This window comes from Malaya genurostris, chromosome 2 (genome assembly GCF_030247185.1).
Source record: "Malaya genurostris strain Urasoe2022 chromosome 2, Malgen_1.1, whole genome shotgun sequence".
Classification (NCBI taxonomy): domain Eukaryota; kingdom Metazoa; phylum Arthropoda; class Insecta; order Diptera; family Culicidae; genus Malaya; species Malaya genurostris.
This window is the reverse complement of record NC_080571.1, coordinates 351,776,536-351,801,329: the sequence shown is the minus strand read 5'-3', so window position 1 is coordinate 351,801,329 and position 24,794 is coordinate 351,776,536. Positions and strand designations below refer to the sequence as shown.

The 24,794-nt window shown below is 37.4% G+C and overlaps 1 protein-coding gene across 6 annotated transcripts in view; it reads left to right on the top strand.

Moving 5' to 3' along the window:
• Positions 1-24,794, top strand: part of LOC131432146 (rap1 GTPase-activating protein 1) — a 322,963-nt gene that overhangs the window by 233,824 nt on the left and 64,345 nt on the right. Inside the window, exon 1 of one of the 6 annotated variants that reach the window (XM_058598260.1) lies at positions 20,083-21,710. The exons of the other annotated variants lie outside the window; for them this stretch is intronic. Within the exon in view, the coding sequence (XP_058454243.1) occupies positions 21,579-21,710 (132 nt within the window). The 5' untranslated portion in view covers positions 20,083-21,578. Of the gene's footprint in view, positions 1-20,082; positions 21,711-24,794 lie in introns of those variants that run through there. 6 annotated transcript variants of the gene reach the window in all.

Genomic DNA, 24,794 nt, shown 5'->3' with positions numbered 1-24,794 from the left:
AAAGACAGTCTGAGGGACGATGCTTTTTACGCAGCCCGTCTGGGTTCGATTTCCAACCCGGCACATAGGGTTAGAAAGTTTTTCTGGCCCGAAAAGGCGAGTGACCTCAAGATTAAAATATCTTTATAAATTTTTTTTTTCGGAATAACAAAATATGCAAAATGGCTTTTTGTGACAACGCCTACAAGTTCAAAAAGTTTCTTTCAAATTTTAAAGAGTGTTGCTAATTGCTAATTCGTCATGCTTATTTATTCTTATGGAAAGTACAGTCAAAAGAATAGAATTTTTTTGCAACAAACGACACCTACAAGTTAAACTTGAGTGTATAAAGTATTTCGGATTCAAATACATTTGATGATTGAATGAAAAGATGCAAAAAAATCTGTTGGCTTGAAACCTTATGGAATTATTTAAAACAAAATATTTCATTGAATAGAAATGGAGAAGAACTAGCAAAATCTACAAATCAAATTACTCTGTAGTTCTGTTCGAAATACAGAAATTCCGTATATAACCATAATACTTCCGTTTGATTCTAAGGTTGTGAAAATTCTTTTTGCCATTTTCGTGGGTTCGTATAACCAGAAACGAATATGGCTCACTAATTGGAACAGTTTTGAACCTGAATTAGAAGTTTTTTTTTACGATTTTGTATGACGATTTGAAAAAACTTAACCTCGTAATTTGAGAAATGGAAGTCGGATTCAACAATTTTTTTATGGTTCTATCGGTCTGATATGAGTTTTAATTAATTAATGCACCCTATCTCAGAAACGAGGCCTTTCAGTTGAATCTAAGATGGTTCAGATCGGTTGAGTCATCTTCCAAACAAGGGAGATACATTGTTTTCAGTTTTGACGTAGGACTACATCTTGCTTTACTACACTCATTTGGTACATTTTCGAAATTTCACAATACGAGAGTGTCGTTTTCGCTTGATGTCAAACCTAACCCAGTTTCCATCCTAACTGCTGTCAAACCGTTTGTTTGAAGCTAGCTTCGAACCTAGTTTCAAAGTTGTTGAACTGTTGAAAAATCGAGTCAGTTTCGAACCTGGTTTTTATATCAGGTTTGCTCAAATTCCCGTTGCTAAATGTAAAACCAACACAGTTTGGTGAAAAGTGTTCGTTTGATGAAACTACCCTCAGTTTTAGTTTTCTAAAGCGAAAACGACTTAAATTATTCCAGATTTGATTTCTTAATAACTTTTTCTCTGTTTTAGTAATTTCATTATTTCTTTCACGAAACGAATGGAAGAAGGTATAAGATTATTGTAATTATCACGTTTAATACATAAACGTAGTATGAATAGTGAAACAATAGCTCCTAACGTAATACAATATAAAATATAAAATATACCACCAAGTCTCCCCTACTGGCCGAAATTTGCACAAATTAGCCCTTTTGAGGGCTATGAATGTTTACAAAATAGCAATAAGAATAATGCAACCGGTGAAATTTGCGGATCGGAAGGGGAAGTGAAATGCAGTGCGAACTTCGCACCAAACGAATGCAAATACATTCAACATTCAACTGATTTGCGCTACAGACTGGCACCCTACTTCCTGGAATACAAACGTAATCATCACCAAAGTATCCTATTCAGGACAAACGGTTCTTTTTAGGACTTCAAATGTTATCAAAGAACTTGTTTAGAAAATTCAAGACATCAGCTGCATCCTACTCCTGATTTTTCACACTACTTCTGATTTTTCACACTCATCACCTTATAATTCCGGAACTGGAAATCGGATCCGGATGAAATTCGGGTACCTTGTATGGGATCATAATAGCTTCCATTTGAATTTAAATTCTCTGAAAATTTGTTTAATATCCTTTGAGAAAAGTTGGAATACTGACTCTGACAGTAAGGAGAACGAGATGAGAGTTACAAACATCGCTAGGAATCTAGAAATATGTTAAAAGTAAAGCCACCATGGAACTTTCAAAAAATCAAAAAAAAAAATTTGTGAGCCTAAAATTTTCCTGAAATCCTCTAGAATGAGACGAAAAATGTCGTGGTCAAAACGAAGCTCGAACTGATTGTTTACGACAGTTTGCAAAGACGCCTCGCGCCGCGATTAATACATCTGGAGACAACTTTGAACGCGTTTTTCTCGATCGGGCGAACTCATAGCAGCAACAATTTTTATGTCAATTTGTTTTTCTTTTATTTTTAAGGTATATTAGTTTACTTATGCTTTACAAAAAAAAACTTTGGCTCTTGTTCCAGCTTTAAATTTGAAGACACAGCCGGTTTGCCCCTTTTGGACCTCGCGGAAAACTAGCCGTAGCAAATTGTTCATGAAGAGTCTATTTTTATTCAAAATTATGCAACGTTGAAGTAGACTTGATTAAACACTGAATAATATATTTCGATAGCTTTCACTATATTTCCGGAAAACGTATTTGAAATTGTCCTATTTTTAGACGCGCATGGTGGCCTTTCCCTTCTACGCAAAAAATAAAAATGAATAGTAACGAACTAATTGATTGCTTTTGAATTGTTTTAGTTTAATTAGGTAGACAATAATAAAACTACGGATTAGACGCATTTGCTAATTTGCTTCTTCCCGTGATATTCAATTCAGAGATACTTTGACGCATGTAAAACAGAGCTTTTGAATTTTACGAATCAAAAGTAACTCCACGTCTATATGTAAACTATCATTTCTTTAATATGGTCGACAAAATTGGTAAAGCGTTGGATAGCCTACTTTGATGCATTTGTAAAAGAGAAAGAACGAATAAACGAACTTTTCAATATCATTCAGAATCGTAGCTCACATCGGATTGCTTGGATGGAAAACAATTTTTTCAAAATCATGCTTCGAAACACGGTGCGATGTCTTCCGGATAGGGCTCCAAAAAAACGTCGCAGTTTGCCATTTTCTTTCACAGCAATTACGTTCTTTGTCTATTGTATCTATTTGTCTGTGCTATTTCAACAAGGGTTGCCCATGTTAAGGTGAATTCATTATTGATCTGTCCCAGAAGATACCGTGGGTACCGCCGTGTCGTCCCATGACGGGAGTCACGGGAACAACTTGGAGTTTAGGAAGATGATTGCCGTCTAGGTTTACAATGCAGGTCTCCCGTTTTTTCTTCTTTCTCTCTATCGAATCTTTATGTAGGTTGAGATTGGAGCGTTGGTTGCATTATTCATTTTCCCTATCCTTTTGTTGTAATAAATTGTTCACCATTAAAAAGAACTAATGAACTTTAACTTCAAATTATTTATGTGGCATGTCGTACGAGCCATACTTGCTGGAACTAGGTCAAAAAAGTAACAGCAGTATATCTGAAGATTCCGAAGAATACATTGAATTTTACTAAAAAAAACTTTCGCTCGCCAGTCTAATTGAATAATCATCACTCAATTTAACTCAGGCCCATAGTGATCGTAGACTATTCCGGCACCACGATGCCGGACCGAATCTGGGTCATCATTTCAGCCTCCGGTTCGATGAGCAGCATTGTTTTATTCGATCGGACGCGGGATCCTCCTTCCCTCAATAATCAAATCGTACGCAGAGCAGTAATTTTACCATTCATGAGATCATATTGAAAGAGAAAATTACAACGAATTTTACAAGCACAATTTTCCCTCTTTTGTGTAAAGTAGCAGTTTTCCACTTGTGCTTTCCGGCGCAGACCATTCGTGAAACAGATGACGAAACTTCATGCTGTGGAAAGGTAAACAAAACAAATAATTGCAACAACAACAAAAAAAGTGTAATTACAAACCCCGAAGACTGCCTCCAGTGATAAGTAGGCTGGTGGAAGTTGGAAAGCACAGAAACAAAAGAGTGTTATAAAATCTGAGCAATGAAAAAAAATAAAAAGAAATAAGTGCTCGAGCTAAACAGTATCATAGATCTGTGTAGGACCCGGCTCTGAATCCTCCGTTGACGGGTCCGCCCGGTGTTACAATAGCTTGTTAATTCAATTAACACAATTTTTATTCAAAGCGTTTACAAACTTCGTGATGCCGTTTTGTGTGAAGGTTTCTTACCAACCAACTCTTTCGAAGGTATGTGCGATCATTTTGCTGAACTGCCTCCCTAAAGTGGAAGAGTGAACTCTTTGTTCGGGTTACAAAATTTATTCAGCGGGCGTTTTTCACCATCTCACACACCTTTATTAAATGAGAGCGAGTATGCAGTTTTCTAGCTTACTCAACTTCCAACTTCCAGCAGATTTTATTTATATAAACAGAACATTTAGATTCGAATCACGAGCGGATGGCAGTAAATTCACGATGCTGTTGCTTGGCTGAGTATGCAAATCGCACCGATTACAACAAAGGTTCCAGTTCGGGGTCCTCTTGGCAGTGTGAAGACGATGCAGTCCAAACATTATTGGAATGAAAAATATTACTTTGAACGTTGTCGTGACTGTGTTGTTTTGCTGCAAATTAATTGGTGCATCGATACGTACAAAAAATCATTATAATGACCACTTACGTCTGGTAGACATGTAAATCAGGCTTGCATTTCCTTTTCGGCTTTCACCTGAGAAACATGGCTTAACAAATTTCTACTTCCTTCAGGAATATCCAACTCAGACAGTTTGTTTTTTTTTTTTGCTGTGCCGATGCACTTCACACTTGGCTGATTTTCCCTCTTCCATAATTTTCATAATTTTTTATGCACCCTTCGAAACGCGTATTTTCCTCCCTACATACGGGAAAGTGGATCAACCAAACGATAACTAGCGCCCTATCTCCCGACGACGACGACGACGACCGAGGAGTGTGTCTGCGATCGTTCCATCAAAGCTTAACCAGAAATTTATCAGCAAGAAAACAGAGGGAGCGAAAAAAAATCCTCCATCCGAAAGTCCCACGCTTACTTGGAAACAATAATGGGATCGCGTTTTTTCGGTTTTTGTATTTTTTTTTTTCGTTTGTGGCTTCCACAAAAGGTGTTTGAACTTGTTCCAAACTGGTGACGACACCACGAAAAACCTGTCTGAATCCACCTGTCAGTGCATTGATAGCTTTCTCCACTACTTTTCCACGTGGTTTTTGGCTCTATTTGGTTATATCAACTCGTAACTCAAGAACCAGAACTCGCATTCGATGAACATTTCAAAAGTCATTCAAAGCTAAGCTTTTCTACAACCGCAACCTCGTCGATTTTTAAAAGTTGAAAAGTCATTTCTCACGGTAAGTGCATAACCTTTCTTGCAAATGCAAACGGCAAAGTAAAAATCCACTTCGAAACCAGACGCGATCGAAGGCTAACGCGGTACCGGTACAGAGTGTCTCGGACGCGCACGGTACTGCACTCGGTATTGAAAGAAAAATGAAACAAAAGCACTAAAGCCCCCCGAATGTGCTTCGAAAGGCACCCGTCACAACTCTTCGGTAATTAGAAGTCATAATCCAAATGCGCACACGTGGTTGGGGAATATTACTCAATCAAGGCCCCCATCAGTTACAGTTTACCGCCAAGACGCAGACGAAGGGTAATGGCGGCTTACCATGTAAGCATAGTTTGTCTAAAACGGTGCGAATTTGGATTTCCAACGAACAACAATAATTAACTAAATAATCACTAAAATTTTGAGTGCTGAAGCGAGCACAAACCCGCTAATAGCCGTAAGCTTTTAGTGTATAACTACCTGCTGAAGTGTTGCCGTTCGTTAGAAACTTTCCCATCGATGTTCAAAGTGAAAAAAAAACACATTCGCTAATTTCTAATAATTCTAATGATTCTGCCTTTGATGCTTGGTGGGAGTTTCGCACTAGAACCATTTCAAAATTCGTACCCGTAGAAAAAGAGGAAAGTGGACCATTTCGCCGAAAGGGTCATTTTGCAGAAAGGGCCGTTTCACCGAAAGGAGTTTTTAACTGAATATCGCTTAAATTCTGAATATGACAGACATTACAATCTGTCAAGTCGTTACCAAGATGGCTACCAAGCAGTGATGCCACTTTTCCCTGAGGTCAAATCCGTAGATTTGTTTTCAGCTGTACTGCCGCTCTACACATAAGTGTCCAATGATCTATAGGATTTCTTATGTTTATGGGACAAATACCAACTTAGAATTGACAGTTTGGAGTTCTTTGGCATGAAGGCTGGCTCGCAAAACTGAGTGATCCACGATGACTGCAATTGGACAGACAAAAAAAATTATGGAGATGGTGTAACATTATTTAATAATTTTTCGTTAATATTTTAAGTGCGGAATCTGAAAAAATCATCCACATTTTTTTTTATATTTCAAAAAGATTCATTTGAAGATCTGCAGAAAGAACAGAACTAAGTAATTCTACGGGACAGATTTTGCGATTTTCGCGGATTTAGCGCGGTTTCTGCTCAGATATTGAATTTCAAGAAACATTTGTTCGAAAAAAAAAGTTATTCACAAATTTTTGAAGTTTGGGAGTTTTATAAAATCCCAAAATATTAAAAATGGGCGAACGTATGTTTTTCGAAATCCCAAAAAAACGTTCGTTGAGTTGGCCGAAATGATGAATTTTCACATTGATAAAAAGGGGGGGTCTAGCGAATATTTTCTTCGGTGGACAAAATTTCGATTTTATGCTATCCGATCTCGAGTGGTACAAATTGTTATTTCAGCAGAGCTGTAACCAGGAATTACAAAAATCGTTCGATAGTTGTGATGTTTGAAATTATAGTTCTGGATTTTATCACACATAGTTGCTCAGCATGGATTCACAAATTTACTACATTTTCTTCGTCATATCATCATCATTCGACAAAATCAATCATCAATCATAACGATCTCTAAGTTAAGTAGACTGGGATTTACCGGATCGTTTTTGAATTGGCATCGATCATATCTAACTGGTCATGGTGGTCATTTGCTGTTCCTCAAGGAAGTCACCTTGGACCGTTTATAATTTTATTGTAACTCACCGATCTAAATTTTTCGATCAAGTGTTTGAAACTATCGTTCGCTGATAACTTTAAAATATTTCATATAATTAAATCTGCAGCTATCTCAAAGTTCCTACAAGAAGAGTTGGATAACTTAACTGATTTGTGTAACAACAAAATGGTTCTAAATGTCACTTAATGCTCCGTCATCTCTATAAGTCGCAAAGTCTGTATTCAAGTCCGACTGTAATACTCCACAAACTGTTCTCGAACGCGCATCATCTGCTAAGGACCTGGGTGTTCTTTTGGATTCCAAGTTAAATTTTAAGGAGCACATAGAGCTTACTATCTTCAAAGCCTCTAAGCTATTAGGGTTTATTTCCCGCGTTACTAAGCTCTGTATTCCGATTTGCTCTCCGACGTCTTCCATGGAGATATCCGTTAAACTTACCGAGTGGCTAGTTTTGTGACAGACCTACTTCAGTCGCGAATCAATTGCTCCGAGCAATTGCAATTGTTACAATTAGACATTCGACTTCGTAAACTTTGATCCTAGTTTTCTCTTCGGATTTCTTATGCTAGAACTAATTATGGATATTATTAGCATGTGCCGCATATTCAACGTATGTTTCAATTCTCTCGACTTTCATGTACCACGTAATGTTTTCAAGAAATCATTCCTCGTGATATTGTCTCATTAAATTCAGTTAGTATAGAAGCGCTCAGTTTTCAGGAAAAGTATCATTTGGATGATTGTAATCTGTTGATGAAAAAGCTAAGGAGGTTTTATGCCTGCTGGAGAGCAAAGCTGAACAGGAGGCGATAAATAATTGAAACGGAAATCAAAAAGAGTAAATCAGATCTACCTGATGTGGTTTACCTTGAAATTCTTCTTACCGAGAAGGAAAAGCGTGCCGAGCAAGAAGATGTTGAAGCAAAAAAATTGTCTTCGCTGAAATCTGTTTAACTTCCTTCAAAATCACAATTGTAAGCAATTGTGCTAGAAGTGCTTCAACAGAAAATTTTGTACGCCATTTAAAATTTTAAAAATGCGATAATTCTGATTTGAGATTTTCGGTCATCAAAACATGCATGAATACCATCTACTTTCAGTTTTCTTTATTTTAAATCATTTTCGATATGATATTAAAATGAGATTCGATAAAATGGCGTTTTCGACGAAATGATCCTTTCGACGAAATGGGTTTCGGCGAAACAGCATTAGGCGAAATTACAGAGAATATGATGAACATGATCGTAAATTTCTCTTGTCGCGCTGAGCGTATTCCTTAATGCGTTCAGAAATGTTGTTCAGATAAAATTTGGAATATTAAGGCCGTGTACCATCTCGCGAGTTATTTTAAATTTTAGTTAAAATTTTACAGTCGAGCAGTTATTTTTTGTCTAGTAGTTAAATTTCAACAAAACTGCGGCTCATTTTCAAAGTTTGATGCAATACAAAAAAAAACATGAATAACTCCGGGCAAATCTTACGTTGTTTGACAATGTATTGTAGATTTCTAGTTTTTGACTGAAATATAGGAAGAGATTACACATAAGTCTTTTTTTACTAATGATCTGAAATTAGAATTTTTTGAAAGATTTTTTTCCGTGTCGGAAAATAACTATCGAACTGTCAAAAATAACCATGCTTCCGAGAAGGGTTATTTTCGACAACGACAAAATAACTGCTCGAATGTCAAATTTGAACGAAAAGTTAAACTAATTCGCGAGATGGTCCACAGTTTAAGCGGTAATCGCAAATAACTTGAAAATACACACTACGATAAATCATGCACATTTTTAGACATATTTTTCCAGTTTCAGCGGGTACGGGTAGAGTTCTGGTTAAGATTTTTTTTTCGGGTTTCGGTTTTTTCTTCAGGCTTCGGAACTTTTTTTCGAGTTCGGGTCGGGAATGGATAAGCGTTGGAAAAAATGATTACCCGATTATTTTTAATCCAAATGCATATAAATATCCATATAAATATTTGTTTGCGTTTCCCAACTATGAACGACGTTTTTGAGGTAGCAAACGATTGTTCTGATTAAAACTTTAATTAGTTCCCATTTATTTTTTCTGGTACAATTATTGGCAGTGAAGGTCAGGTCATTTCGTCATTTTTTTGTATTTAACTGAAAAAGTTATTAGTGTAGGATACGGTGTCTTTTTGCATACAAATCTGTAACCGACTCTTAAAAAAATGACTATTCTGACAAAACGCACAAGCAGTTTTCTTCGGTATCGTTAAGCGGAAATTCAAAAGCGAACTATCAGTTTGGTTGGTACATTTTTCTAAATAAACTGTTTTTTTTTCTTGAAGGCTCATCAAACAGTAGCGGAGAAAACTGCTTCTGCGATTCTCAACAAAGACTGTTTTCCTAAGACTGTGAGCAGAACTTTGAGCATGTCTATTCTATTTTGCCTGTAAATGTCTGTGGAGGGTCGAGTGTTGCGTTTGATGAATCCCAGAATCGTACCTGTCTCAGCTACGGCAATGCTTCTCATAGGGAGGAGGGAATCGTTTCGATTGAAGCATTTTTATTGTTTACATTGATTGTTTATATATTTTTTGAACTGTCAAAACACTGGCATCGATCACATTCAAATTATTCCGGAAATTTTTAACAAGAAAATAAGTCGGAAGAAGTGGCATAACAAGTTACGTGCCGCCAGTAAACTAGAAAAGAACAGAACAAACTAGGTCAACTTCAATGTTTTTTTTTTCATTTCAAACATCATGCCTACTGATTGATTTTAACATTCGTACCTAAGGAGCAACGTGACAACGTTTTGCTCGCGCATCGCGAAAATTCCACTTACTACTTACATGCCAAATTGGCGAAATTGTTAAATGTGACCAAATCAACTGTCTTAAAAAAACAAACAAAAACTAATTTGCGAAAAAATATTTGCGAGCGGCCTGGAAAACTGGATGGACGGACAAATTGGGAAGCGCTATTTCAATTGAATCTCCAAGACTCATTTTGATCAATCTGGCATTTTTTGAATATCGATATTAGAAGCTTGACTAGCTTTTGATGAAAAAACAATCATAACTTGCTAACGGTAGCTTAAATAAAAATACCGCAATTAAGCAAAATTGTGCGCGCAGTCTTCGGAAGACATTTTCAAGTGATTTTTAAAAGCCACTCTAGCTTTACCTAAAAAATCGATATAATTCGATCAAATGAAGACCTGGAAAAGTGATTTCTTCAGCAACGTTACTCAACATAAAATTTCCTACAACTGTGTTGTGAAGTGTAATAGTTTTTTTTAATTTAACTAAGAAAGTTAGAGTCCGGATGTCAATCCAAACATGAACCACCCTAATGACCTTTTACATCAAAAGATGCACCAGTTGATTGAGAATAACTTTTGTGAAGATTGGATTGTGCATAGTCAAAGATTTTCGATTCCTAACACTAATGGCGTGCCAGGGGAGTATTATTTTACTTTGTGGCAGCGTTTATGTAAAATCTACTAGAAATTGCATTTTCACTTATTCGTTTCAACGAATCTGTGAAACCACCAAAACTGATTTGAAAGTAGTCCAAGTGTCATCCGTCATGATTCTTTCGTGATTCGTGAAGGTACAAAAGGTGAAGCATGAAGTTGCGAATAGTCCTACGATTTCGTGAAGTTGTGGTCGGATTATATTTTCTTATAAAACCTATGAACCATCCCTGACCGTCTCTATAATCGTACCGTGCACCCAAACGTTGATATTTTCATACTGCCAAGTGCTCACACATGTGACGCAATCTCACCCGCCTGCTTCGATGATGCGTTTGTACCGCTAACACATCAGCCGTCGTTTAGACGCGGTTCAACTTTGGCCTCACCCGCACACATCGTCACTGTCTCAGCATCGCACAATTTTCGACGCCATGGCGATGTATTCATAAATTGCTGGCGCTACTTGAATCAATCCTAATAAGCGAGCCAATGTTAATAATAATAATAATACATAACGACTAACGGGCGACGCAGCCGGCCATTGCATCGTGATGAATTTCGATAGAGGTTTAAAGGGATGGGAGTACGAAGGATGACTTTCGGATGGCAGGTCGACTCGACTTTCGCCATGTGCGAGAAATTAATGCATCCGACTTAAGACGAAGATATTGCTATTTATAAAGAAATTGGAGTGAATGAGTAGCAGAACAGGGTGATGATGTCATCGACGCGGACACGGCGGCGGCGATGCACGCAGTAAATGTGCGAATATATTAAATGTGTGTACATTCCTCAGCAAAAAAAAAACACAGTAGGCCGGTTAGCACTTTTGCGGTCACGTGTGTTTTTATTTACCCACTCTCGTAGTCGTGGAGATGAGTGTAGAATGCCATGATGACTTTAATATGATAAAAGTAGGGAGTTTATTAATTGGAATTTATTAATCGACATTTTCTCAAAGCATCACACTCAGGTGCAGCGGTAACTGCTAACTGACAGTAACTGAAACACCGGACAGGTAGACATATGCGGGTGTAGATAGTGTAGAAATGGACAAACTTTGGAACCTGATACTGCATTTGTTCAACCGGACACGGACTCCTGACAAGTGTTCTAAAAAGGTACATTTAACAGACAGGTTGATCACTGTGTCTCGTGTTTCCTTTTTTTGCTTGCTCAATTTAAATAAAGGGGGTGTTTTATAGAAACGAATTACATTCCAAATCGACACTTGTGTACACATTCATGTACGGAATCAGACGGAAGCATTGTACTCGGAACAACAACAACAGCTGCTTTCTTTTTAGCCCTACGCTGATCTGGGGTACTCCGTTTTGGCGGAACATTCAGTTAGGTCTGGTCAATACACAAATTGCTACATACTGCCGGTTGTTTATGCAATCGGTTTCAATTAGTTTTACTAGTGCGGTGTGGATTTGCCTCATTGAATAGATGTTGCATCGTTATAAAATACTTTCTATGAAAAGTGAATAAATATGTCTATGAACTAATTTCAATTACCAGACCAACTCAACTAAAGGAACTTGTTTTAAATTTTCTACATCACAAAATTCAAAATAGGGCATAAACTCCATCAAAGATTTGCAGACCGGTATCCAACATAACTAACGAGCTTTGAAGTGCAAAAGTGTGTGTGTGTCGTCGGTCTCTTAGAAGAACGAAAGAAACTATAATCACAGCAACAGCGAACATCTAAATAGTCCTCCTACACAACAGTCACTATGTGAGAGAATATAAAAACCGAAACGGAACCGGCCCGACAAACGATGGATGTGTCGCTTTCCGTCGTTGACACACAAATCACAACCAACAACATAAGCGTTCGGTATAGTACATAAAATTTGCAGGCAAAGACGACGGAAACTTCAGTTCCACTGATCATGTGCTGGCAGACTTCAGAAAAGGTTTAGTTCAACTTTTCAAGCGGCGCCTACTGAGACCTGAGACACACTGAAATTTAAAACCGAATGTTCTTTACTATGAAAACCCCGGCATCAATGAGCAAATTTCTTACAGTGCTTCTTCCAGTTCGTGGGGCTTATGAGCAGCAAACGCTAGCGGGTAGAAACGTACTTTCCATATAAATAGTGGTCGTACGTCCATCTGTCGTAAGTGTGGGCAGACCAAACTCATGAGTACAAGCCCATCCTGGGGTAGCTGCATTCGTTTTAAGTTTGATTTACACGAATCACTTTCGGTCGGTGGTACCGTACCGTAATGGAACGTCAAACTGAAATGAATGTATTGATCGGTTCCTTTGAGAAAATCATATTTTATTCATAATCTAATTCACAGATTTCTGTTCAAATATTTTCTAATTTTCATTCATTTTTTTTTCGTTTCAGGTATGATGACTCTGAGATTGTATGCGATAATGTAAGTCATTAAAACATCCATATCTGCCGTAGCAGAACATTTTATCTTCAAGAAAAATACTCGAAATTAAAGTTTATTCCTCCGTGAAGAAAAAAACGAACGAATGTTTGATACTTTCCCACTCTGCCGGTGCGAGTAGCGGAAAGGAACATCAAACATCCTGCCTGCTTCGTTTTGTGCTTACCCGAGCATAGCGTCACTGAAAAACCACCCTTTCCAAAGCGGAAGCGTGCCTTCACAGTCCTATGGTAGAAGCCGGTGCATGTTTTTGCATGCTAAATCCCATTTCGCTTTTAACAGTACATACAATTGCATATCATCTGCCTCCGATCACCCTTCGCGTACATATATTTTGCATGACAATTGCAATACAAATACTCCCACACGCACACACACACACACAAACACAAACCAATATGCAGGTCTGTATCCTGTCGCGGTTCCCCGCGGCCAATTTGGTATGACGGCAGCGCACACAGTAGTAGGCCTTGGCGTGCACGAGACAGACGGTGGAAAAATGCCCATATGTTTTCTGGGTTTGTTTTTGTTTCGTTCACAGACAGACCCACCACCAACTCCCGTCAGCGGCGAAATATCCGTTTGAATCCCAATCTCCCGAAATTGGATGTTGCTGTTGCTGTATCGAGAGCGATGATTCTCTCTTCCATTCGCACACACACATACGCTTTTTTTTCTCTGGATTTTTTTTTTCAACTAATCCGTTGCATTTCAACCAATTTAGGCTGGTAAATGCGAGAACCTGTTTTATCAAAAAATGCTCAGTTTCTGTAAAGTTTATTCGTTTACTTTTAGTTTAACTCTAAATTTTACATAAAACTTTCCAGAGACTTATATTGAAAATATTGCGTAAATATGGAAAAGACGGGTGGGTAATGTCACAGACATAACTGGATAACGTGAAAACGAATAAAACTGGCATGCTTTTTGCACGAGATAATCATTCGAGTATATTTTTAACGGTTCTAAAAAGAACCGATTTGCGGAATTTATCCTTTTTGCCATCATCTATTTATCTACACCAGGACCAAAATTCTGAACAAGAATGCAGGAACCAGAAGTAAGTTCAAGAATTTAAATTCGAGATCTTGGACAGGCTTAGAATGCAGATGAAAATTCATGTTCGGAATCCAGATCAGAGCTATAAATTGACACTCATTCTCAATGAAAGAAACCATTCCAACAGTCTCATTTTCAATGTTTTACTGTCTCATTCGTAAATGACCGACACCAGAACAAACGAAGAGCAACGAAGCATTTTCGTTCCTAATTGAAAAAATGGGAGAGTATAATTGACAACGTCACTCTTTACTCTATGACAAGACGAAACCAAACTAACGTCTGCTGGGAGCATCAGCAGAATTTCAATTCTCATTATTTCATCGATGTATTGAAAATCTGTTATACTTGGCTATAAATAGTGACTAAAATATGACAAATCGAAGTAATTACATCCCAGAACCTCTTTGGAAACCAAAACTACTAAAAACTAGAGCACCTACAGGTAAAAGTCATTGTGAAACCATTTTCTGTCATTTTCGATTCTAACATCTTCGGTTGAATATCCACATTGCATACTATGGCATTTTCACTGAAAACTGCAAATGACTGAAAGCGCAAATCAAAGAAAAAAACATAATTTTGAAACTACCCCCTTATGCAATTAACTGGACATGGATTTCGATCTCATAGTTTGCAAGCGAGGCTGAGAATGACAGTAATTTCTTGTCATTTTCGTCTATTTTGAGTCAATGAAAATGACTTTTATTAGCTCTGATCCAGATCCAGAATTCTTTTCATGAATTTAGTTCCAGAACTTTGGAACTGAACTCAACTCCCTGGTTCTGAATTTAGTTCTAGAACTAAATTCTGAGCTTGAATTCCGAATGAGTTCAATTGCAAAACTAGCACCGGAATCCTAGCTCAGCATTGAATTATGAAGTTGAATTAAATTCAGTTTCAGAATCCGGATCCTGAATTTTGTTTCGAAATTTTGAAGTTGAATTTCTAAATCAGAACTCTAGATTCCGAACATAAATTATGGAACTAAATTTATTTCTAAAATATAGTCAAGAATAAAGTTCTAAATTCTAGAATTAAAATTCAAAGCTTGAATTTGGAACTAAATTCTGAATCAAAATTCCAGAAATTTAGTTCTGGATCGTAGTCAGCTTTTGAATACAAGATCTGGATCCGCTAACTGAATTATAAAACTGCATTTTGGAACTGAATTCAGAACCTAAATTCTAGCCCAGGAATTTAGGATCTGAATTTAGTTCCAAAATTCAGCTTTATAATTCAGTTCCCGAATCCAGATTCTGTATTCAGAAGCTGAATGCAATTACTGATAATCTGTTTTTGCTGCACGCCGTCGGAAACGTAAATGAGAGTGCGACCTGAGAGTTTGAAGCCTTAAACTACGCAGAAATTGCTGATATTGGGGTAAGGATCACTCCACGACGTCCAGTTCCGTGTAAAGCATAAGAAAGAATGATCGATTTTTTACCTTTTATTCTCGTCCAGTTGAAAATTGAGACTTTTATATCCCTGACTACTTCAAAGGCATTGTCCGAGTGCGAAAAATTCGTGATGAGTTATCTTCATTGTTTCCAAAAGTTTAAAAAAACCTAATTCTTAGTTATCTATGGCTATCTCACACTGTTGAAAATTTAATCATAAATTGCTGATCATATTTCTGCTGGCTTGGAGAAAAAAAATAATTGAGATATTCAAAATTAAGTTCTACCCATTCTTCTACAAAGTGAATTATGAAAAGGTCACGTATTTAAGTCAAAAAATTCCCATGTCAAAGCTCATGGAAATTGTACGCTCCCGAAAAACACGGCTCGTGCGATAGCACACGCAGAAAAAATAGCAAAAATAAGCGTATTTGGGTTTCACACAACTATTTATTTCATTCAAATAGTGACAAATAAAAATCTTGTTTGATATTGAATACACTGTTGCTTATATTACAATATTACGAAACAAACAAATTATTATTTCCCAAAAGATCAGTTTGTTTCAACGAATATTTTGATAAACCTAACAAATAAAGGATGATTTTTTAATAGGTATTGGATTTGATTTAAAACACACAACAAATTTGAGAAAATTGATGAAATCTATATTGAAATCGACAGAACGATCAATAAATTTTAAAGTCCAATCCAATTTTGGCACACTTTCTCCAACCTATCGGCCAGTATTTCACGAATAATGCTTCCGGCCCATAATTCACACTAAACAGTGACTTTTTTTGGAATGCGTTGGTAACTCTTGCAATGGTCTTCTGGCTGGTCTTCACTCTAGATGCGGCAATTTTGCTTGTAGATTCAACCAGAAATGAGCTTCGTCGCTGAACACAACTTTTCGATAAAAAAGTGGATCTTCCTCCAACTTTGCTAGCGCCCATTCATGATTAAATTATAAACCAAACTGAACAAGTTTGACAATGACACAAGACACGATTTACGCATGATCTGTCAAAACCAGTGTTGCCAAAAAGATACCAGCAAAACAATCCCCCTATTATTTTACTTGTGTTTTCCTATTAATTCCTTGACAAACAATTTCACAGTAAATTAAGAAAAATCAGTTTAAATGAACTTTAGAATAAGTTAATATTTGCTGTGCTTCAAATTTACAAACTTTTTGTTAAAATAAATCATCACAAAACCATTAATTCGTGAGCTCTGGTATATTTATTTGTTATCCAATAGTTCGGTGCTTCATCAGTCCGGCCAAGATAGAGATTCTACATAAAAATATTTTTTTTGTAAAAGAAAACGTTTTATCTAATGTGTGGTAACATTATTAGGTTGCTTAAGTTGCTGAAAAGCCCCAAATAAACAAAAGAGCTAGATAAAATTGCCATTTTAAAACACGTGCAAAATACGAAATCACTTCTTTGGTTAATAAGATCATGAATAAAATGAGAAAAAATTGATCTTGATATAACGTAAAACTTTTTCTTTATCCTAGTTAAGAATTTTGCTTCAAATCAAACAGATATTATTGTTGATGTTGATAAATTCTAGCTTGAAATGAACCCAAATCAAATTAAATAATCTACAGGCTGTTTTGTTACTTTAATCGAGCTTCTTTTCTCTGCGTGCACCAGACCGCAAGTCATTCGTTTCCTCATAAGTTTTGGAAACAATTGCTTACCGTAAATTTTTCAACGTATTCTGATTATGCGATGTTTAATTCCCGATGTATCAAAGGCCCAGTCTATGACAAAAATCAATTGTTTTTAAAAATTGTTTAGAATAATTATAACATACTCGGCGAACAGCCGTTAGTAGGTTAAATAAATGATAAATGACATAAAAAAATGAAAAATAAATGTTTAACATAATTTTTATACAATTCGTTTAAATTTACCGCATTAGGCGTTATGCACAAATTACGTCACGTTAAATTCCCAAAAGATAACCACCCCCTCTCTTCGCAGTGCCATATTTAGTCACACTTCTTAAACCCCCCTAAAAATTACGTAACAAATTGCTCACTCACCCCCTCCCTTCTCTTCCTCCTCCTCCTCCTACTTCGATGAAATTCTTTTCTATTCAATGTCTTTGCTCAAAAATGTTTACATCACTCTGAAACACAAATCAGTCTATTCAAATTAATCTTTTCGATTTCAATTTGTTCGAATTCCTTCTTCTTCTTCTTCTTCTTTAGGCTGCTACTTTCGGAACCTGCTCGTCACCTACGAAAATATGCATATGCTGTTGAATTTAGCCAGTGCAAAGTTCGAACTTCGGTACAAGAATTCGATACTTTGCTTAAGGGATGAGGCCAGTAGGTCGCGTATAAGTTTTGAATCAACCACGTGTCTCGCTCTGCGTATTACATTTCTTTCCATGCTCTCTCGCATATGTGCAAAATGACGATGGGCCGGGTGGCTAGAAAAGTTTCAATATTTTCGATTACAAGTTTGACATATATAAGCATAAAATGTGTCTCCAAGCTACCGCTTGTTTGGCAGTCTTGCTGAGCCGATTTTATTTCTCTCATTTTTCGTTATGTTACCAGAAAACTGGAGCAGAAAAAATGACGCGTGCATAGAAATCAACTTACCTTCACAAAAATTACATTCACTTCATTTTATCGCGACAACACCTATGTTTTTATGCACTAATCGTATCTAGATTAAATTATCTAGACATTGTCAGGATAGATTTTTTATCCATGCTTTTGAAGGTGAGATATTCAATGAACAAGTTGAAAGACGGCGTTTTCAGCTATGCAATTCTTCCTTCAGAAAAAAAGACTGTCCCGATCGCTAAAGTCAATGAATCATTCTGAAATATTCACAGTATAATCTAAACTAATTTTCTAAAACATTGTCAGTTGGGTTTTTTGAAATTCGTCACCGTTTCTGAGAAAATTAGATTTGAAGCGTGAAAATAGCCCTCTGAAACACCCTAAAACACACTGGCCTCAGACCTTAAGGAACAAATGCGTTGACGCTTTGCTTAAGGGGCGGCTAGGGTCTAACACTTTTGAAAAGTCTTTTTTTTTCTTTTTTTTTTCTTATAGTAAAACATTTAAAAAATATTCTGTTAAATCTTTAAAACTATCGGAACAAAACTCTGGAAATTATGGGTCTTAACCTTTGCTTATCTCATACTGCGAAGAAGCAAGAATTCTGCTTCGATTGACTTGAAAATTTGACAAAACATTTCTGAAATGTTTTATTATTTCAAAATACAAAGAATATTTATGATTTCTCGAGAATGCTCCCCAGAAAAATACTGTTTCCATCAATTTTATGGAACGCGTTTTTCTCGAAAGCAGGTTACTTCCCCAATTTTTTTTCAAATCGTGCACACACTTTCAACATGTAAAATGAAGACACACACGAGAAAAGGTCCTAAGTGCAAATCTCTTTGTTTACTTTGTTCTCTTTCGATTATTACGGTTTTATTGGTAATCCCTCTCTCTAACTCTTTACCTAGAATAACGACTGAACCCATCGACTTTCGATCTGTAGTTAAGAAATTGTTGGAAAATACAGGAATATGCCGTAATAATTGAAAGAGTGAGTAAACAAAGAAAAATCATTGTCATTTGCTCTTGAGACCTTTTCTAATGTTAAACGAGAAATACCAGAACCCAACGTTTTCCTTTTCGTTTTTTTGTTACTTTGGGGAGGTTTTTCAGCTGCGAAATGGCGGATTTTTTTCGTGAAAAATTGCATTTTTAACTTTAAACAACCACCAAAAATTCAAAATATCTTTAAAAAATCAAATAAAATGTTGGGGTCCAGAAAAACATCTACTATAACTACTATAGTCTGCGCTGAGATACAGAGGACACCGCAAATCATGATTTTTAAGAAGCGTCCTCAAAAGTTTCCACAAAAAAAAATACGAAAATTTGTTCAAATGATGCTTTGTATTGTGCAAAACAGTTGAATTTATTTTGTTGGATGGTTGCTCTAAAAAAAATTTGCAAAAATAGTGTTTTTTTTTTCAAGCGAACACGGTGTGCAGCAGATGAAAACAAATAGCAAGTATCCAGCGAGCGACAAGCACCTGTTTTGTTGGCAGCTGGCTGCGAATTGAAGTTAAAATTCTAAGATGGCATATATTTATGGATTCCATTTTGTGCGAACGTTCATGCGAGGAAGAAGGAAAAGATCGAAACCGTCGACCGTGCACGAAAATAGAATGACATCATTTGCCATGCTGTGATTGGTTTGGTTTTGAGATGGTTGGACAATACTCAAACTGTCTCGAAAAAACATCAAAAATTATTCTGTCAGAACGCAGAATAAACTTCTATCTTGTACACCACGTTGGTACAAACTTACTTACTAAAAAAAATAGGGACTTTACGTATACTGTCAGACTTATTCGCAATTCCCAGTGACTTTGAGAATTGATCAGTCAAGTTGTCTTTTTCCCCAATTCGACTGAATTTGGTGAAAAATAAGTTGAGATAATTATTGTTGGAGCTACGATAGTGGCATTGGTGGGTGTAAAATCCTAATGAAAAAATTTAAATTCATTTAAACCCGTCAGCTGAAAGTTCATTGATGAATCCAGGAAATGCTGGAAATCGAATCAAACCTGCTTACGGGCACTCTATTGAAACATCCAAACACAACCAGCAATCACCGTTTTTTTTCACCGGCCTATATGCTGCCCACTTTCCACCCATTCCCCAAAAACCCCAAACATGCTTCCTTTTACACAACCAACATACACCACATGCACAGTAGGCTCGGTGTTTTCCGCCTTGTCTCTCTTGTGTTCGACTCTCTTCGCTCCGGCCACCATCCGTCGGCTCTAACCAACATCAACCAGCCTACTACTGCCAGGCCTCTCTCATTCGTAAGAAATCCGTCGTCGTGTACGGTCGTCATACTGTCGATTGTGGTGCGTTTTGTCGGCCGTTACTGTCAACATCATCTTGTCTTGTGCTTGTTGTGTTTGGTGATACGATCGAGACGGTGGTTGATGTTGTTTATAGCGGAACGTGTTTGCAACGTGATGTGATTGGAGGTGAAGGCGTTCTGTTTAGCACCCACAGCAGTCGACTGCCCATACATTGGCAAACGAAACTCGAAACTCACCGAGCACCGGTTTGCTCTAGTGGATCATCGTGTCGTGTTTTGTGTTCTTGAAGCAGACCCGAGTCTAAAAAATTCCGCAACTTGATCATCTTGGCCTTGCATCATGCGATCAATCTAAAAACAACAAAAAAAAATAGAGAGGTGTGAAGCTGAGCTGTATGAGCCTATTTGCCTATATGCCTCTGTCTACTGCGATCGTGTCGAAAAAAGTAGAAAGTGATTGAATCCGCCAAGGAGTTGAATGCAAAACGCGTAAAGCACCGCGCATGAGAGCCGTTGAAATTGTCGCTGTTGGCGCGCGAAGCATACGCCTTCGAACAAAACATAGCCAATTACCGAAGCGAAAAGTGTGTTTAGCTTATGAAAGTGATTCGAAAGTGAGAGTTAAATTTTTGGCTAAATAGCAGTTCGATGGGTTTTTGTTGGTATTCATTCAACCGATCAAAGTAGACCACCGATTAATTAAACTTAATTTCTCTGTGACATCTGATTAGCGCGAGCGGAAGCGAGATTTTAGTGATTTAGGTTTCGGTTTTCTGTTTCCTGTTTGTCGAAATAACAACAGACTCGCGATTAGTGCGAATGAAAGTTTTTGGATTGTGCGTTTTTTTTGGTTCGTTTGTGTTTAATTGCTCATTTGGCGGATGAAAAAGTCTGAAGAGCGATCGAGTCCGAACCGAAGGAAATTGTTGGAGAAAATCTCATCTCTCCACTATTGACTTTCGCCCGTAATAATGACTGTCGATAGCGACTGAGTATTGTATGAACGTGGAAAACATAACGACGGATAGTGTTTTGACCGGCTTGCGGACGCGGCGCGCCTGCTCCCCACGAATATAGGCATCAGAAGTCAGCCTCTCACTCGTTTTTCCCACTCGGCCGTTGCTCGGTAGACAGACTGGAGCACCGAAGGAAGGAGGCAATAATCAGCCAGCACGGAGTCGCGCGTCTGACGATGAGTCATCGCACGGGCTAAAGCAGGAGGCAAAGAAAAGCAATTCTTATTCCCGTGGTTTAGAATGTTCGATTGTTTAGAGTGTTACCAATAGTTTCTTACAAACAAAATGGAAGTGTATCAAGAAAGTCCGAATCATAAAGTTTGAAAAGGTTCTGTATAAAAACATCAAAAGAAAAAAAACCTTGAAACGAAACATTGTTGGTGAAAAATCAACAACCAGCAGGCCTCATCATTGGCTACGGCAAAGCTAGAACGGTGGCCTTCCAAAACGAAGGAGGAGAGCGCCGCTGGGTGCGACAGGCAGTGATGGGGGTCCTTCGGTGGCGGGATTTGCCCGGAAACCGAACTTCCGTTAGCAGTTCCACCAACAATAACACAATCAATAACAACAACAACAACACCAACAATAACACCAACTCAAACAACAATCGAGTTGAGGTAAGCTAACACATTCCCAGTGGATTCCAACCTGGTGGTTCTGAATCCGAATTTTCCGTTTGTTTCACATGTTTTCACTAAAGTCGTTCGGGGGAGCCATGCTGGGTTTGATAATGGAATTATTCTGAGTTAATTTTTGTCTACAGGGATTTGGGATTTTAGTAAGGTTCGATTTACTTTCGGCGAATGGTTTGTTTGTTTTCTCGCAAAATCAGAAAATCTACAAATTTTCTCTGTTTTTCCAAGCTTGAAGCTTGTTTAAACTACTTAATTTTGAAGATTGAAGATCCATATTAACTCGATAAATTATTTATAGTCACGGCTTTCAAACTCTCTCAGCGGTAAGCTCAAAATGAAACATTTCAAGATTCAAACTCTTTTTCATTGGTAACCGCAAATAAACGCAGATAAGACAAACTGTGGAATAGAAACATTTTTTTATAGTAAAAACCCGTTTAATCCACCTAGTGATGTTATGATGCCTTTCTCATATAAGTCATGTTTTCATTAATTTTACTAAGAGGGATTCTTCAAAAACTTAGCTGTCTGTTAGTTCCGTTTTTGAGTTGAAGTTCAGAAGAATTTAGAAGATTTTTTACGATTTTTCCATTATCGCTCTATACGACAGGTTGCAATTTCATACATACTACCCTATATTTCCGGAACCGAAAACTGGATCTGGATGAAATTTCACTTCAACTTATGGAAACATAATAAAAAAATGATTTCGTACTTATGAGTCTGTAATTCCGGTAACGGAAGTCGTATTCGTATGAAATTCTGTAGAGTTATATGGGATTGTAAGATCTTTTATTTGAACCTAAATCATTTTTGAAAATTGGATGAGCGGGCTTTGAGAAAATCAAGTGCACTTTTCCAATTTATTTGACACATTTTACCCCATAGCTCCGGAGCCGGAGGTCGGATCCAGATGAAATTCAATAGCAGACTATCACCCTTATTCTGAATAACGACGTATTGATTTTTCGATCGTATTTCATTTGTATTCCCAATAACGCTAGCAAAATCAAAGGGAGCTAGGATTCGATCGAACCACATTCGATCGAAAAATGTATACGTCGTTATTCAGAACTAGCTGACCCGTCGAACTTCGTCTCGTCCCAAAATTTGTTCGAATTTTTGTTTTCGTACATCAGAATTGTAAAACGACTAAGTGGTTAACGTTTCTCTCCATTATTTTTCTGATTACCTAACCTGCAATCAACGGAATTTGACATACAGGGTCCGGCACTCGAAGTGTAGGTCAAGGTAAATGCGACATATTATCGGGAAAGTATTCTGGAGGTTGCTTTGAAGCCGTGGGCAGACAAACATTTCGGTGGCAGACCATGGACGTTTCAGCAGGACTCGGCACCGTCTCACAAAGCTCGAGTGAACCAAGAATGGGTGAAAAACAACGTTCCGAACTTCATCACGTCCACACAATGGCTCTCGAATTCACCAGATGCGAATCCAATGGATTATTCTCTTTGGGCCATTTTGGAGAGCAAAGTCCGAACTAAAAAATACACCAGTCTCGAGGCGCTGAAAAAAGTTATTGTCCGCGAGTGGGCCAAAATACACCTGCAAGTCACATTCGGGCGGCTTGCGATTCGTTTTTTGACCGTCTCAAGGCCATAGCCAAGGCAAAAGGTGGTCATATCGAGCAAAAGTGAATTGATTCTGAATTTTGTATTATTTTTACACATTTAGTACTTTGAATTAAGTAAAAGTAATTTTCCAAACTGAATTTATGGCCTTTTTAATTGGTTACACTTCGAGTGCCGGACCCTGTACATTTGCTTTAGCCTGAAAAGAAATATCACAAAAAATTAAAGTGAAAATGTGAAATGCTTCTGTTAAGCAAAAATCGAGCAAATGCACAGATTCTCATCTCTAATTAAAGAGTTTCTCTTCTAGAGTTGTTCATTCGGAGAGTAGGATACATTTACAATTAGTATTTAGTCCAAGTAACCAAAAGTTCGTAAAAAAGATTTGGCTTAAGAAACATACATTCTGAAGAGTCCGTTTTTAAGGAATTGCTCATACTTGAATGTTTACCCGACGCAACAGAACAAACTTTGAAGCAGTTCCTAATACAATTTTTAAACAGAGAAAAAGTATCTTCAGAACTTTTGTCGTGAATACGACTTACTTTACTATGGGGTGCCTTTTCAAAATTAGCCGTATGGAAGAATGGGCAGAACTTAATCGTAAATATCTCGACTTGTATTAATGGCAGTAACATAATTCTTTCACTATTTCATCATAAATATGATCAGGAATTTAGGCTAATATTTTGGCCAGTGTGAGATAACCACAAACAAATCAAAAATTAAATTTTCTGAAAATTTGAAAACAACGCGGAAAAATCTTTACTTTTGCTTGGCTTTTTCGCGCAAGGACGACGATTTTGAGGTAGTCAGGCACATATCTTCAACTGACTGCTTATAAAAGGGGAACCGTGGTCGAAAATCGATCATTTTTTCTTGTGCGTTGGAGGGAAGCAGACGTCGTGTGAATGATTTAATCAACCAGCAGCTTCAGAGTGCACCTTCTGCGTGGTTAAAAACCTAAAACGCTCAGGTCGCAACTCTCATTTGGACTCCATTCGTCCGGTGGAGCAGTTAGCAATGAAAGCAGGCCTTATGTGTGTTATAAGGCCTCAAACGCTTAGGTCGTGCTTTCATTTGGACTTCAATAGTCGGGAGCAGCAGTCGTCAATGCTCTCATTTGGACTTCGGTCGTCAGGTGGAGCAGTCGCTAGTAATAAGAACAGACCTTTAGCGTTGTACAAAACCTCAAACGCTCAGGTCGCAGAGCCACCTGTTGGTGGTCGTTTGCATTGGAGCAAAATACAACGGAATATGAACAACAATGTGGAATATTCTGCCAAATCAGCCCTTCTAATGGCTCTAAATGTTACCTAAAGAACTATAAAGATTGCTTCTTTGTAAATCGAAAATTAAAATTATCAGTGTAGTGCAAATCTAAGATAATTTGATCAGTTTTTGCAATTTTCACAGTTCTAAAACAGTGTTTAAAATCGTTTATATCGAATCAGTCTTTATTATCTTGGAAAAT